General features: G+C 40.2%; 1 protein-coding gene across 1 annotated transcript in view; it reads right to left on the bottom strand.

Moving 5' to 3' along the window:
* The window catches only part of hectd2 (HECT domain containing 2), a 117,971-nt gene that overhangs the window by 68,955 nt on the left and 31,508 nt on the right, over nt 1–17,508 (bottom strand). Inside the window, exons 4-6 of the mRNA XM_073027430.1 lie at nt 9,777–9,879; nt 2,083–2,172; nt 218–282 (exon numbers count right to left, since the gene is read on the bottom strand). Coding sequence (XP_072883531.1) covers nt 218–282; nt 2,083–2,172; nt 9,777–9,879 — 258 coding nt within the window. The remainder of the gene's footprint in view (nt 1–217; nt 283–2,082; nt 2,173–9,776; nt 9,880–17,508) is intronic.

The following is a 17,508-nucleotide window of genomic DNA, read 5'->3' as shown; positions in this document are numbered from 1 at the left end:
ATGTAAAATTGGGCATAGGTCATAGAACAGTACAGCACAGGAACAGGCCCTTCAGCCCACAATGTTGAAGCTTTACAATGGGAAGCTGTAGAATGTTGTCATTAAATGATAGGAAAATACATTGCTCTTTCTTGTACATCGGAAATCAAAATTACCAATATAATCTGTCAACGGGACATCAAAGCAAGCTCATTTAAAAAATACATGTAACACTTACCCTTTCCATTCTTTCAGGAGACTGTTAATAATGCCTTTCAGTACTGCTTTCTGGATGTCCTGGGGCTAACAATATCAGTCGTGTGAGGTTATTATATATATAACCAATTCATTTCAATTACACATACTAGAGCAGCAGATCATTCTTTATATATTTTATCAGAATACATAATCTGTTAATGCTGTATATGGTTACTGAATGTTTCACAAAGACTGGTAAAGTCTAAATGCTATAAAGCATAAGCATTCAATTTCAATAGGGCTGCGTTTGGCGAATTGATGGACCAGTATTACTTGTAGGAGGAGGACAGGAACACCCACATAATCTGCATTGGATTGTTTAGCTGCCGAAGTACAGTTGTGTGTCATCTGGTGTGGTTTAAGGTAACCATATAGTTGTACCATCCATCATAATCATTTGATAGTACATTAATGAAAGCAATGGTGAGAGCGTACTGTAAGTTAATATTTTGCAGTACTCCAAATAATTATGAAATAATTCAATTTTACAATACAGCTTCACGGCAAATCTGCTGAATACGCCCACAACTACCAATCCCCCGGACAGTCAGTGGTATGCAAGAGGCAACATGAGTCACATCTTCATGCAGCTACCAATCTCAAATTGCATATTACAATACCACAATACTGTCTTTTAGCTTTGTGCTGTCTCTGCGGATGCTGCATAGCCTGTTGAGAATTTCTAACATTTCTCACTTTGCATTTCCAACTACTTAGATTTACTATGGCAAAGAAGGAGGCTATATCAATAACTGTCTGTAAGGTTACCCTGTTATAATTCAAGTTTATAAATAATTTTCCTTCCAATACATACTCAAGTCCTGTTTGAAAGGCCAGATAGAATTTGTCTCTACCACCCAGCCAAAACTCAAGAACAAGGTTATGCTCACTGCACAGAAAAAGCTTTCTCTTACATTCTCCTTGAATTCCCAGTATCACATTGTATCTGTGATCATGCTCTTTGAACTATCTGCTATTGGGAATGTTTTCCCACTATCTAGACTGCCAAAAGGTATAATAATCTTGAACACCTTTATTAAAATTTTCCTTAATCCATCTTTGATCCAAGGAGTTTAATCCAAGCTTCTGTAGGTTAATTCTGCAGATGAAATTCCCTGAATCTTTCAGCTGTTCAAGCAAAGCTTTACAATACCTTGTTAACGACCTTCATATCCTTTCCTACAATGAATGCTGTACTCCTGTTAAAGATTCAACATAACCGCTGTGTTCTTATACCCTGCACTTTTATTTATTTCACTCTGATGTCATGCATTTCACTTAAAGTATCCATCCAGCTTCAAAGAAGAATGTGCTCTGCTCTTGTACACTTGTTAGAATTCTGCCAAATGGTCCACATTGTGTGTCCACATTCATTTTGCCAAAAAGTATCACATCACACGTCTTTTGATTAAATTTTATTTATCCCTTTTCCATAAGACATGGAGGCTGAATTAGGCCATTTGGCCCATTGAGTCTGCTCTACCATTCCACCATGGCTGATTTATTCCTCCTAACCTCATTGCCTTGCCTTCTCCCCCATAACATACTTACTAATCAAGAACCTATCAACATTTTAAATATACCTGATGACTTCCAGCTTATTCTACTGGCTCATTTTTCTCCTCTTTACTAAACTCCTAACTTTCTACCACAATTGTGGTATCTTCTGCAATTCCCAAAATTCTGCAGCTCATTAACATTTATCAGTTAGGTTTTAAATATTTTTATTTTGTAAGAGTGCTTTTATATCTGGTACACTAAAGAATGTAGAATCATCATTATTAAGCAATAAATCTATAAACTTAATTGCTAAGATTTTGTTAAAGATGCTAATAACATACTTACTGTGCTCAGCAATGCATCATAGACACTGTTGGTAAATTTAACATTAATGCCTGGATCCTCAATTGTATTAAAAGGTGCACTGACATCTCGCTAAGAATTCATGGAAGATAAAATCCAAAGACAGTTAAGGCAAAAATAAAGAAGGCATTAATGCAAAATTAATGTTAATTTCCTTTACATGGTAAAAAGAAACTCAAGTATTGGAAATGAGCCAACGTATCTCCCATTTACTCTAATGAACATTGACATAAACTGGACAAATAATGCAAACCTTCAGTACAAGTGAATTTTATAAGATAGAGAACCAATTTTACTTTCATTATCATAAACAACTGACTCATTGTAGAACTTGAATAGTCCCTATACATGGCCAATCATCAGCTTGTCTTCAACCTAACATAATGATAATTCTGAACATACCAGAATTCTTATTAATCAACGGAAGTACAAGAAGTGAAAATTGAAAGGGTGCACGAGTTTAGATTGAGTATAAAAAACCTCCCCAATCTGTTTGTATAAAATTAGAATCATTATATGAAGGGGCAGTACAGTAGCGTAGTGGTTAGCACAACGCTTTGCAGTTCCAGCAACCCGGGTTCAATTCCTGCTGCTGCCTGTAAGGAGTTTGTCAGTTCTCCCTGTGACCATGGGCTTCCTCCAGATGCTCCAGCTTTCTTCCATGTTCCAAAGATATACCGGTTGGTAGATTAATTGGTCATTGTAAATTGTCCGGTAATTGGGCTAGGATTAAATCGAGGGATTGTTGGATTGTACAGCTCGAAGGACCAGAAGGGCCTATTCCACTTGGTAACTCACTAAATTAAACAAATAAAAGAACTGAAGTTACAGAACTCTTGCAAAGCAGAATAGAAGTCCAAGAAATGGATTTCAATTCTTTCACACATTAATTTGCACAAAAATTCCTGAAATTGCTCAAAAATACATTAAAACCGGGGTTGTGGCATTTGGTACAGAGAAATAGGACCTGTGTCATTTCCATCAGGACTTATTTGAAGGTCTCCTGGCTTCCATTTACTACTAAGCTGAAGTCAGAGCTTAACGAATTCTGCCCGTGGCAGTGGTGCTGCTTAAATTGGTGCCGTAAAAGGAGGGGTCACATGACAGAGGGGCACAAGATGATCTCTGAATGTTTGACAAAATCCCATGATGATCAACTTCCATTAAGCCCCAAGCCTCAAGAGGTCCCATGCCACTGGGACGAGATGGTGACCAAGAAATCAAAAAATGCTTTTTGCAGCTCAAAAGTGATATGATTTACAGAGTCTGTGAACTGTGAAGGGAATTCCTTGGATACAATTTCCATTATCCTGGACACTAACAGTTGTTCAAGGCATCAATATTTTAGAGAAGAATATTTAAGTGTCATAATGCTGATCCCAGCTAAGATCCCAATTTACTTGTGGCTCGACAGTGAAGCTTGTACTTAACAGTTCTGATTGTTGTTAGCAATGAAGGAAACACACTGCAGTATCCTTAGGTACATAGAGTCAAAAAAAGTACAGTACAGAAACAAGCCCTTCAGCCCATCTAGTCCATGCCCAAAACCATTTAAACTAGCTACTCCCATCGACCTGCACTGGGACCATAGCCCTCAATACCTCTTCCATCTGTGTACCTATCCAAACTTCTCTTAAATGTTGAAATCAAGCTCGCATGTACCACCTGTAGCTGGCAGCTCATTCAACACTCTTGTGACCCTCTGAGTGAAGAAGTTTCCCCTTATGTTAATGACTAATATTGGAAAAACATCAGCATGTGCCAAGGTGAACTGTGTATGCAAGTGTCCAGGCCAATTTTCCAGAGTTCTGGATTTCACCCGGAAGTAAGTGCTTTTGATCTACAATCAGTGAAAATACTTTACTGCATGATTTACACTTCAATAGGCCAAAGTAATTTTAGAAGCACTAATTGACTGAAACCAGGTATGAGCATCTGACAGCTGGCAGGAAAAATATATTAGAAATAAAAGTTCAAAGTGTTTTGTGTCCTGGAAAAAGAGCAAGCCAAAGAAGGAGTCTTGGCTTCAGTTTAATAAATTTGGGAAGAGAAAAGATGTATTTAGAAATTAGAAATAAAACCTGGACAGGGTTACAGCCAGGATTTCAATGTATCATAACAATTAAAGATCAATTTTCAAATGTGTGTAAAATATTAAGTCGATCCCCAAATAAGTAAGCCCTATGTATTCCAGAAAAATCTGGATGAATCGATCATCAAGGCATAAAGTTGTAGAGTTGTGCAGACAGAAGCAGGCCCCATGGACCTTCACATCCACACTGAGCACCACATACTTGTCTCTGCTAATCTCATTTATTAACACTTAACCTATGGCCTTCTGTGCCTTGGTGATTCAAATGATGATCATCTAGATGTTTGTTAATAGCTGTGAGAGTATGTGTCTCTGCTATCCCTACAGATAGTGTGTTACACATTCCAACAGTAATCCAGGTGAAAAAGCTCCTCCGCAGATCTCCTCTAAACATCTTACCTTTTCCATTAAACCTGGGTCCTCTACTTTTAGACACTTCAGCTATATGGAAAAGTTTCCAACAATTTACACTATTTACCCTCACAATTATGAGGCCCCTCATAATTGTGTACATCTCTATCAAATCGAGTTTATTGTCATGTGGTGAAGTTCAGTACATCGAAAAGCCTGCTGCTCACAGGCACATAGGAACAGGCAACACATTGGATATAAACTATTCATAAAAGTTAAACGGGGATCTTGCTCCTCACCTCTCCCTCCAACCACACCTCTCCAGATCCTCCACTACAAGGAAGACAAATCCAGCCAAATCTCTCTCCCTGTAAATGAAACGTTCCCTCCTAGGCAACATCTCCTTCATCCTCTCCAATGAACCACAGCTTTCCACACTGGAATGATCAGAGGTAGGTGAAGTACCCCAATTGTGGCCCAGCCTGTGTTTTATAACATTGTACCATGGCCATTCTCTGCCCTGGCTAAATGTGGCCAAGACCCCATATGCATTCTTCATCATCTCATCTACCTGTACTGTTGTCTTCAGGGACCCTGGGACTTGCACACTGAGGCCCCTCTGTTTCTCAATACTGCCTGGGTCCCCACCATTCATTGTGAATCATCTCACACTTATCAAGATTAAATTCTTTGTCCATTGCTCTACCAATCACCAACTGATTGATAAATTAAGTTTCATTGTATCTGCAAACTTACTAATTGTACCTTCTACACACATCCAAATGTTTAACATATCCAGGAATCCAGAACTGGCTTGACCACAGAAGGCAAAGAGTGGCTGTTGATGGGACATACTCTGCATGGAGGCTGGTGACCAGTGGTGCACCTCAGGGATCTGTTCTGGGACCGTTACTCTTCGTGATTTTTAGAAATGACCTGGATGAGGAAGTGGAGGGATGGTTTAGTAAATTTGCTGATGACACAAAGGTTGGGGGTGTTATGGATAGTGTGGAGGGCTGTTAGAGGTTACAGCAGGACATTGATAGGATGCAAAACTGGGCTGAGAAGTGGCAGATAGAATTCAACCCAGATAAGTGTGGGGTGGTTCATTTTGATAGAACAAATATGATGGCAGAATATAGCTTTAATGGTAAGGCTCTTGGCAGTGTGGAGGATCAGAGGGACCTTGGGGTCTGAGTCCATAGAATACTCAAAGCTGCTGTGCAGATAGACCCTGTGGTTAAGAAAGCATACGGTGTTTTGGCCTTCATCAACTGTGAGATTGGGAGTTTAAGAGCTGAGAGGTAACATTACAGCTGTATAGGACCCTGGTCAGACCCAACTTGGAATACTGTGCTCAGTTCTGGTCGCCTCACTACAGGATGTGGAAACCACAGAAAGGGTGCAGAGGAGATCTACGAGAATGTTGCCTGGAGCGACGGAGGATGAGAGGTGACCTGATAGAGGTGTATAAGATGATCAGAGGCATTGATTGTGTAGATAGTCAGAGGCTTTTTCCCAGGGCTGAAATGACTAACATGAGAGGGCTCAGTTTTAAGGTGCTTGGAAGTAGGTACAGAGGAGATGTCAGGGGTAGGTTTTTTATGCAGAGATTGGTGAGTGCATGGAATAGGCTGCTGGCGATGGTGGTGGAGGTGGATACGATAGCGTCTTTTAAGAGGCTCCTGGATATGTACATGGAGTTCAGAAAAATATAAGGCTATGGTAACCCTAGGTAATTTTTAAGGTTAGGATATGTTTGGCACAACTTTGTGGGCCGAAGGGCCTGTATTCTGCTGTAGGCTTTCTATGTTTCTATATGTCATCATCAGTAAAAGTTTCACACCAATTCCTGTGGAACAATACTGGTCACTTCCAATCACAAAAACAATCTTCCATTTATACCCTATGTCTTCTATTACCATCACAATTTTTGGATCCAGTTTGCTAACTTTTGAACTCCATGGATTCTAACCTTTTGACCAATCTCCCATGTGGGACCTTGTCAAAGCTTTACCAAAGTCCACACAGATTGCGTCAACTGCACTGAACTCATCAAGGTCTTTTGTTAATATTTTGAAAAATTCAGTCATTTGGCTAAACAGGATCTCCCCAAAACTGGACATGTTGATGATCTTAGATGAATACATACTTTACTAACTATACAAAAATCTTGTCCCTAGAACGTTCCTACTATTGACATTAGGAGGAGAATTAGGGGGAGGAATATGGTGCCTACAAGCATGTTATTATGATTGATAAATAGATAGCTAGATGTTTTATTGATCCCAAAGGAAATTACAGTGTCACTGTAGCATTACAAGTGCACAGATATGCCAATATACAAATATTAGAAGAGAAGTAAGAAAGAATAAAATATAATTTACCTCAAACAGTCTAATAGAAGGGGGTCATCACTTCCCCAGCTACAGGTTGACTCATTATAGAGCGTAGTGGCCGAGGGTAAGAATGACTTCATATAGCACTCTTTGGAACAATGCAGTTGTATTTGTTTTCATCTATTACTAAAGGTGCTCCTCTGTTGAGCCAAGGTGGCATGCAGAGGATGAGAAACATTGTCCAGAATTGCCCGGATTTTCCACAGGGTCCTTTGTTCTACCATAGTCTCCAGTGTGTCCAGTTTGACTCTTGTAACAGAGCCAGCCTTTCTATTCAGTTTATTGAGTCCGTTGGCATCAATTGTGTTGATGCCATTGCCCCAGCGCACCACCACATAGAAGATGGTACTGGCAACAATAGACTGGTAGAAAGCGCAAAGGGAGGCCTGCATACTCCAAAGGACCTCAGCCTCCTCAGGAAGCAGAGGCAACTCTGCCCTTCTTATCCACAGCCTCTATGTTGCTGCTCCACCTTGGAGGATTAAAGATATGGTGAAACCTTATCTTTGGAGTCTGCAGACACATTGCAGAGGGCGATGTAAGAGCTTTTGACTGATGTGGTTAACAGTAGTTAACATAAAATAACATTTTGAGAATATGGCAGGTCTGAAAGCACTCACACATAGAATAAAGAGCAGGACAATATTCTGATTTTTAGGGTAGGGAGACAGATTTGTCATTCTTGAACTGCCACTCAGTAGTTGTGTCCTGATCCAAAATAATGTGTACCATAAATCAGGGAGAAAATGCTGGAGATTCCCAGCTAGAACATATGTTTTAGTATTCAAGTCAATAGCATTTCAAAATGCTGTGCAGATGTTACACCTTCTTTCCAGATGTTGAGATTTCCAAATCCCTTTCAGGTTTCCAGCATCTGCTGCATGGATATTGTAGAGCTTGCTAATAATTCAAACAAGCTTTTCAAAGCATAAAAATACACTCCTCAAGAAAATACACAATTAAAAAGTAATTTCACAAGATATTCTGAGCTCTAGATTAATCAGAACAATCTATAATCCACCCTGACAAGGGCAGTCTGAGCTGCCCTGAGACCTGTTTATAAATAAAAAGATCTTACAACTGATTCTGATAAGAATTCTCTCAGTTTTCACTGGATTAACCACTCTATAATCAGTCCTGATGAAGATATTGAGTACTATAATTTACACTGATTAGAACTTCCAGTGCTCTGTGATAATGAAAACATCTTATGTTCTATATTGATCAGGACAATCTATAATCTATCTTGATATATGACAGCTCGATGGTGATTACAACATGTTGCTTTCTGTCCTTCCCTGATCAACATCTCCAATCTAATACGACTTATTGCTAGTTGTATTGGAAATGAAGAACATGGTGCCAGTGAACAATATGACCAAAGGCGACGTCCTTCAGCCAATTCACAAAACTACTTTTACTTCTTCTTCCAATGATCATTTTGCTACTAATGATTTACATTTTGATGGTCTGTTTTCGGGCTGATTGAGAGATCTGGCATTTTGCTGCCTCCAAATGAGGTTGGTGAGGTTTCGAGTGGAGTGTGTGGCCTGAAGGCCAAAAAGCCTGGAGACAGGGTGCGAGCCCATGATCGACTCCATTTCTTGCTGATTTAAAGTGTCAAGCAAGATTGAAATCAAAGAGGACAAGAAAGGAAGGTGAGAGGGTGTTCAGCACCATCTGCCTGCATCTGTCTGGTCTCTCTTCCCTCTCACTCGCACCTGCTGCAGGAACATGCCTGATTGTAACCAGCCTTTCTTTCACTCTTGCTTACTGCTCCCAGAGAAAGGAGCCTGCATCTGACTTCTCTCTCTCTCTCTCTCTCTCTCCCTCTCGCTTGACGCTGTGGGGGGATTATGTTGGCGTCTTGGGTTTATTCGACGCGGTTTGTGGCTGGACTCTGCAGTTCAGGTTATATGTGTTCTGGCTGCTCCTTTTTTAATTGCGATTTTGATCAGGCTGGATTGGTTCTGTGGCCTACAGTCAATGAACGACAGAGTGCTAAATTAAACTGAATTGAGTTAAACATAACATTCCTAGACTGTGTCAATGACTTTGTGGTTTGATGCTTTATATTCTGTATTTTTGTTTGGTTTTGCTGTTAGCATTGTTCTTTTTTGCATGTTGGGTGTGGCATGTTTTCTTTGTACAGGTTCCATGGTGTTTCTTTGTTTCATGGCTGTCTGTGGAAAGTTAAGTCTCAGGGTTGTATACTGCATCCATACTTTAATAATAAATGTACTTTGAATCTTTGAAATAGGACTGAGATATCACTTATGGTTAGTTGCATTGGAAATAGGACTGATTATTATGTGCATGTCATAACTTTAAAAAAAATCTCCCACTGTTTTTCTTGTCTGTTACAAATATCATTTCTATTTTGCTGAATTTTCACTTTTCCTACAGAGATCAAAGTACATTTTATTATCAAGGTACATATATGTCACCATATACAACATTGAGATCTAAATCAATTACTTCTTCAACATCTGAAAGTCACAAATGATGCAGATTTAAAAGCAGACTGTAGAACAGATAAACAATATAGTTTATATTTTATCTGGAAGAGGTGGAATCCAAATTACATCAGGAAGCTGGGAGTCATAATAGGAGACCAGCAGAAAACAAGTAATTGATACTGCTGGTGTACTGTTTATTGTAATTTGTATCTCAGTTGGATCACTTCATTTTATGGGAACATGAAATGAGCACTATGCTCTTAAGAACAGTTACGGAAAATCGTTAAAATCAATTAAAGGTTGTTAGATATGCATGCAATGAATAGGTGCAACACAAGCCCCATTTTCCTAAAACAAGATGAAAGATCTCTATACCTTGAATGCTGCGTTAATTTCCAGAAAAGAATCAAAAGTTGTTGAATAAAAATCATGCACTATTTTCCAGTCTCCTGAAGTCTTGGCCTTTTCTATATCTTCCCTGTAATCAAAACAAAGATGTATTTGTTTATATCTACGTTAATTGAATTAATAATGTTTATCCTCATTAAAATTCTGCCTTGGCGAATGCTGAATATCACTGCACTCATTAATTATAGTTTAACTGTTCAAAAATAGATATGAAGGTTATACACTCCAGTGAATAGTTGGATCCATTTACTTACAAGAGTCATATAACACAGAAACAGGATCTTCAGCCTAGCAAGTCCTTTTAAACCACCAAGCATCATGTAAACGACCAACCATCAAACACACTAATCCCTTTTTATTCCCTGCACATTCCCCTCACATTTTATCACTCAGCTCTACACTTGAGACAATTCAGAATGGCCATTTGACCTACCAACCTGCACATCTTTGGGATGCGTGAGTGTGACGGCATTGGGTTTGCTGACCATGAAGTCCTAATCTCAAAACCAAGACCTTAAAACCTATCGGATATACTGTAAGTAGCCATGATTACCATCACTAAAGGGTGATTATAGTGTAACTACCCTATCCTCAAAGACTAGTTCACTTCACTGTTTATTCTCCACGACAAGTTTAGCTGCCGATACCAACTATTTGAGTGGTGGGACCCCCTCCCTGCAAGGAGGAGATACTTCCAGCCAACAAAGTAGCTTCAGCACAGTTCGTTTCTTTTTAGTGATACACTTTTAAATCCAGACAGAACTCTTAAAATACATTTATAGCTCAGAAAGCATTTTCTATCATAAAAAATATTTCCAAATTGCAGACCATTTCTAAAACACAGGTACAAACTCCTCTAAGCTATGAAGACATACCAACAATGCAGATGAACCAGTCATCCATCACAGAAATCGAAGGTAGAGGAACGAACTCCAGTTCATCCCATATTCTCATGCTTCTTGATGTTCTTTACCCCATTCCTAATGAGCCTGAACTGCCCTCTACATTTATATCCCTTCTCAGCCACTTGAGTGACGTCACACGCATATGATATTCTTTCAGATGCCTTTTAAAACAAAAGGTCTAAAAGCTTCTTGGAGACACAGATCCCAGGTTACGTACAATTTATTCTGTGAAGCTGATTCCTTGAGTACACAAACCTTCCAATTTACTAATAGATTAGTTATTGATGTGCTAAGTGACTGTCTCCATTTCACTTGCAAGCTTCCTTGATCTAAACAACTTAGCCAGCATTATCTATTTTGAAACAAGCCCAATTAAATAATCCACTATCTTACAGTGCATCTCTTGAGCAACAATAAGCTCAGTGCACTGACCTACATCCTGTTTTTTTTAGACAATGCATCTGTGTGCAAAGCTGCCCTTCGAACTTCAAACTGATTATTGCTTTCCACTTACATTTAAAACAGAAGACCGGCTCCGATTTACAATCAGAAGCTAAACAAAGAGCATAGTTGGAAGTTTAACTTAATACTGCTTAATTTTTAAAAAGTGACAATGGATATGTATAGAACGTCTGGTTTGGCAAAAAGAAGAGGCTCCTTGGCCCAGGAAGTGAATATCCATTACATGAGAAAACCAGAGCACCCAGAGAAAGCCCATCCGGTCACAGGGAATACGAAAATTCCATATAGACCCAGAACTTTATAGGAACAGGTCTTTTGGCTCGCTCTAATGTACGTGCCAACTCTAATGTCAAATGAAACAAATCCCATCTTCCTGCACATAATCTATATCCCTCCATTACCTTCATTTTCATGTGTCTGTCTAAATGCCTCTTTAATGTCATGATTAAATGTCATGGGTTCCTCCTCCAACCCTGGTACTGCAATCCAAGCACCTACTACTGTGTAAAATACTTGCCCTATATATCTCCCTTAAAATTTCTTTATCTTACCTCAAAGCTATCTCCTCTGTTATGTGACTCTATTTACCCTATCCATGCCTCCCAAAATTTTATTAACTTTTATCATCCCCCCCCTTCAGCCTCCTACACCCCAGAGAAAATAATTCGTTTATCCAGCTTCTCCTTACACCCTAATCCAGGTGGCACCCTGCTAAACCTCCTCTGAGGTAGCATGTTTCCCACACCCCATCTCCACTCCCTGACCTCCCAAATGAAATCAATGACAAGATATTAGTCCACATAATTTCTAACTTTTGAGCAATATTATTGACAGCCCTTTACAGATAACCGAAATCCTCAAATGCCCTACAAGAATATACAATTTCACATAACTATGATTTTCGGATCTTACCCCGTTGAGTGCTTAGAACCTGCACATCAGCTCAAATAATTTTCACCAATGTTATTACTAAAACACCAGCTGGCCCATTGAGGATGGTTACTATAGATTTTGGTGTCTGAAGAATGATATTATTAAAAAATGATGAATACCTGATAAAGTAGATAATTTTCCTTCTACAGTACTATCATTTGGGAATCTCTTGTGTACTCTACACACCTCATTAAAAGAATAAAATTTTGGTGCAGGGAAAGGCTTAACTAGAATATCCTGTGACTAACACAAATCCCAGGTATCCACCCTACTCCAGCTACCGAGGTGAGATCTTTCCTCAAACCATTCAGACATTGTTAAATCACTATGTAAAAACCTGGCTTACTTAACTTCACAATAGCTAATAATTCAAACTTCAAAAGAAATATATGACATCTGAAATACAGTCTTTACATGTTGCACAAAAAGAGAGCTGACTTGGATTTTTTTTGGGAAATTGGAATCTTGGGAATGTTCTCAGTGTTCACATACCCACTTGCCTCAGTAAGCAGAGATTACAGTGGTGCTCAGCTGGCGAGGAGAAAACACCTAAAGTTAAGTGGCATAGTGGCATAGTACTCATGTTGCTGCACTAACGAAAGAATTGATTAAGGGTAATTTAAATTCCTACAAAACACGAGTTCATTTCCCACGGTATACGTTTAAGAAATTAATTCACTTGATGCATTGAATATTGGGCATCCATTGTAATAATCCAGTTGGTTCACCAACGAGTTTTCACTAATGACCTGCCAATCATTTATAGGTATATATATTCACTCCAGAACCACATCACAACTATCTCCTAAATGCTCTTTCTCACCTGCCAGGTCATTTAGTTAAATAAAAAGCACTGCATCCACATGATTTAAGGAGGCTGCCGGCATCAACTCCTCATATCCAGTCAAGAATTGCCAATCTTGTCAGCTTAGTTCACGTTCTCAAAAACATTTTTAAAAGTTCAAGCAGAATTTCTATTTTTGTATGCCAGGTTTTGAACTTGTGGGGAATGGAAACTGTTTTAATAAAACATAAGGGGTAGCGCAGTAGCGTAGCGTTACACTGAACACTACTCCTGCTGTTGCCTGTAAGGAGTTTGTACGTTCTGCCCATGACTGTGTGGGTTTCCTCCAGCTGTTCCAGTTTCCTCCCACAGCCTAAAGATGTAGGTTAATTGGTCACTGTAAATTGTCCCGTGATTAGGCTAAAATTAAATCAGGGGATTCGCTGGGCAGTGCAGCTCAAAGGACCAAAAGGGCCTGTTCCACACTGTATCTCAATTAGTAAAGTCCAGTACCATAGACGTGGGTTCAATTCCCACTGCTTTCTGTAAAGAGTTTGTACAATCTCCCCATAAAGCTTGGGTTTCCTCTGGGTGCTCAAGCTTCCTCCCACATTTCAAAGACTTATGGGTTAGTACGTAGTTAATTGGTCACATGGGTGTAATTGAGCATTATTGGCTTGTTGCGGCAGAAGGACCTGTTACCATGCTGTACCTCAAAAACTGCTGCTGAAACTATGACTGATCCAAGTAATGAATGGTCCAAGCATTCAGAGAAAGTTCATCATAGAAGAACTGGATCCTTAAACAGCAGCTCAAATCTTGAAAGTTAGCAACACACACACACACACACACACACACACGCACGCACACGCACGCACACGCACGCACACGCACGCACACGCACACACACACACACACACACACACACACACAGACACACACACACACACACACACACGCACGCACACACACACGCACGCACGCACACACGCACGCACGCACGCACGCACACCTGGAGGAACTCAGCTGGCCAGGCAGCATCTATGGAAAAAAGTGCAGTCGATGTTTTGGGTTAATAACTTCGGCATGACTGGAGAAGAAATGATGAGGAGTAGAATTAAAAGGAGGGGGAGGGCAGAGTGAAATAAAGGGACAGGTGAAACTGGGAGGAGGAAGGATAAAGATCTGGGAAGATGATTGGTGAAAGAGATACAGGGCTGGAGAAGGGGGGGTCTGACAGGAGAGAACACAAGGCCATGGAAGAAAGGGGGGAAGAGCACCAGAGGGAGGCGATGGGCAAGCAGGGAGTTAAGGTGAGAGAGGGAAAAGGGGATGGGGAATGGTGAAGGAGGGCAGGTGCATTGACAGAAGTTTGAGAAAACAACGTTCATGCCATCAGGTTGGAGGCTACCCAGATGGAATATGAGGTGTTGTTCCTCCAGCCTGAGTGTGGCATCATTGCGACAGTAGGGGAGGCCATGGACTGACATGTCAGAATGGGAATGGGAAGTGGAATTAAAATGGGTGGTCACTGGGAGATCCTGCTTCTTCTGGCGGACGGAGCGTAGGTGCTCGGTGAAGTGGTCTCCCAACCTATGTCAGGTCTCATCGACATACAGGAGGTCACACCCGGAGCACTGGACGCAGTATATGACCCCAACAAACTCACCTGGAAGGACTGTTTGGTTCTGAATGGTAGTGAGGGAGGAGGTGTAGGGGCACGTGTAGCACTTGTTCCGCTTGCAAGGATAAGTGCCAGGAGGGAGATCAGTGCAGAGGGGCGAACAGACAAGAGAGTCACGTAGGGAGCGATCCCTGCATAAAGCAGAAAGTGGGAGGGAGGAAAGTTTAGCTTAGTTTAATCCATTAGGTGTCTTCTGGGCGTGATTCTGAAAACCTTCGTGCTCATGGAAGGTTTTACGATCCTACATGTAACCTATTAAAATAATATAGACAAGCACTTCAATGTAAAATAATTCTTCTGTCATATCTTTAACTTTCCCGATTTTACACTGGATTTATGGATTGTAGGTGAAATGTTCCAGCAGTGCTTTCATTTGTCAATGGAAAATATCTTTATCAGCATAAAATCCGTTGGCATCATAGAAATAAGTATTCAGGCCCTAATCACTGCAAAATAATATACATTTGATAGAGCCATAGATTCATTGTTTGTTACTTCAGCACTGTAGTTTACATCTGATTAAGGAACAATAAATGTTCGCTAACATAAACAAGAGAAAATCTGCAGATGTTGGAAATCCAAGCAACTGGAGGAGCTCCGCAGGTGACATTTTGGGCTGAAACCCTTTGGGCAGGACTGGAGAAAAAAAGCTGAGGAGTAGATTTAAAAGGTGGGGTTGATAGAGGAGAGAGAAACACAAGGTGATAGGTGAAACCTAGAGGGGGAGGGATGAAGTAAAGAGCTGGGAAAAGAGACAGAAGGTTATGGAAGAAAGAAAAAGGGGGGAGGAGCACCAGAGGGAGGAGATGGACAGGCAAGGAGATGAGGTGAGAGAGGGAAAAGGGGCAGGGGTTGGGGGTATTACTGGAAGTTTGAGAAATCAATGTTTGTGCCATCAGGCACTAATATAAAACCTGGTTAAAACTAATCACTGACCACAACCTATTTGCTCTGTCCAAAGTTCTTGTTAACATGCCAGTTAAGCCATGGACACCCACACATTCCAACCATTATTTAAGTGACCCAGAATGATTAATTCCACCAGGCTAGTTCAAGGAAAGCGCAGGCCAAGATTCACAGCAGGAAAGGAATCAGCCCCTGCAACAACCATGAGGAAAATGAATCAGATGGAAACCAGAGAAAGTAGAGCAGGGGTCCCCAACCCTTTTTATGCCATGGATCCCTACCATTAACCGAGGGGTCCAAGGATCTCAGGCCAGAAACCCTCGATGTAGATGAAAAATTAATTTAGACATTCAAAAGAGTACTTCACCCTTCTAGTTTGTAAGAAGACTAAAGAGACTGTATCTGAAATTTGAATGAAATTGATGATGGGAGAGAGGGATCTTCCTTAAAATTTGTTCAATCAAACAAATGAACCACTGCCAGGTATTCAGCCTTGGCAAACTCTCAGGAAGATGAGTCAGAGGAAATTTCTTTGAAATTCTCAAGATCAAACAATTTTTCATCTTGTGTCAGAAAGGAACTAATGTGCATTTTATGGTGTTTTCCTGCATTTTATTTTGTTGCTGGACTAGTTGACCACTATTACCATAAATTAATGGATAATGGTGGAATCAGGGAAAGTCTAGTTGCAAGCAAATCTTTCTGACCCCACTACCACCTCTTCTGGAAAGAGAAAAACAAAGCTTGTGAAATATCCTTTCCTTCATTATAAAGTTCAAACAAAAGTGAACATGACCTTGACCACCCGAAATTGAGGTCATAGAAGGTCAGAGTCCACCCTTTAAATACACAGTTTCAGAGGAAAGGTCTTTGCTCTGTACAATGGTTAAGAAGGTGGATGCTGTGTTGGCCTTCATTAATTGTGGGATTGATTTCAAGAACCATACGGTTAAGCTGCAGCTCTATAAAACTCTTGGTTAGATAGAAAGTTAGACCACACTTAAAGTACTGTGTTCAGTTCTGGTTGCATTATTATAGGATGGAGGTAGAAGCATTAGAGAAGGTACAGAATAGATTACAAGGATGCTACCTGTATGAGAGAACATGTCTTATGAGGAAAGGCTGAGTGAGCTTGAGCTTTTCTGGTAGAAAGTATGGGGGGGGGGGGGAACATTAACAGTAGTTATTTTTAAACAGAAAACGAGGTAAGTGCATTGAATGCACCGCCAGGGGTGATGATAGGGGCAGATAAATATAAGATATTTAGGAGGCTCTTAGATAGGCACATGGATGAAAGGCAAATAGAAGGCTATGTGGGGGTGAATGGTTAGATTGTTCTTGGAGTAGTTTAAAAGGTCAGCACAACATTGTGGACCAAAGGGTCTGTATTGTTCTGTGGTTCTATGTTCTAAGTTGGTTATTATCTCACTCCTGGTAAAGATTCTTATTGGACTCATTTGGGAACTTTCCACAATGAAAAAGGTGCGAGATGATTGAAGATCCTGCTGCAAAATGAGGAGACTATTTTTCAAAACATGCACAGAATTGCTTTAGTTCGGGTTAAGCTGCTTTTTTTTTACAACATCTTTGTCTATGGAGCTGTGTGAATCTACTTCCAATCAATCTATTTAGTTATAAAACTTGTGAGAAATATTATTAGTTCCCTTTCCATGGTTTCCACATCCTTCCTGTAGTAAGGTGACCAGAACTGAGCACAGTACTCCAAGTGGGGCCTGACCAGGGTCCTATGTAGCTGCAACATTACCTCTCAGCTCCTAAATTCAATTCCACGATTGATGAAGGTCAATACACCGTATGCCTTCTTAACCACAGAGTCAACCTGTGCAGCTGCTTTGAGCGTTCTATGGACTCGGACCCCAAGATCCCTAAATCTAATTAATTATGAAGGGATTTACGCAGCTCCAAGTAAAAACCTCAATTCACTGTGCAAATTTTTGCAAAGTATCTGCTTTAAAATTAGGATAATTGACTAAAATTCAAACAATGTTGACAGCTGCTTACAAA

The sequence above is a fragment of the Hemitrygon akajei genome, chromosome 23 (assembly GCF_048418815.1).
Source record: "Hemitrygon akajei chromosome 23, sHemAka1.3, whole genome shotgun sequence".
NCBI lineage: Eukaryota > Metazoa > Chordata > Chondrichthyes > Myliobatiformes > Dasyatidae > Hemitrygon > Hemitrygon akajei.
This window is presented reverse-complemented; position numbering and strand designations above follow the sequence as displayed.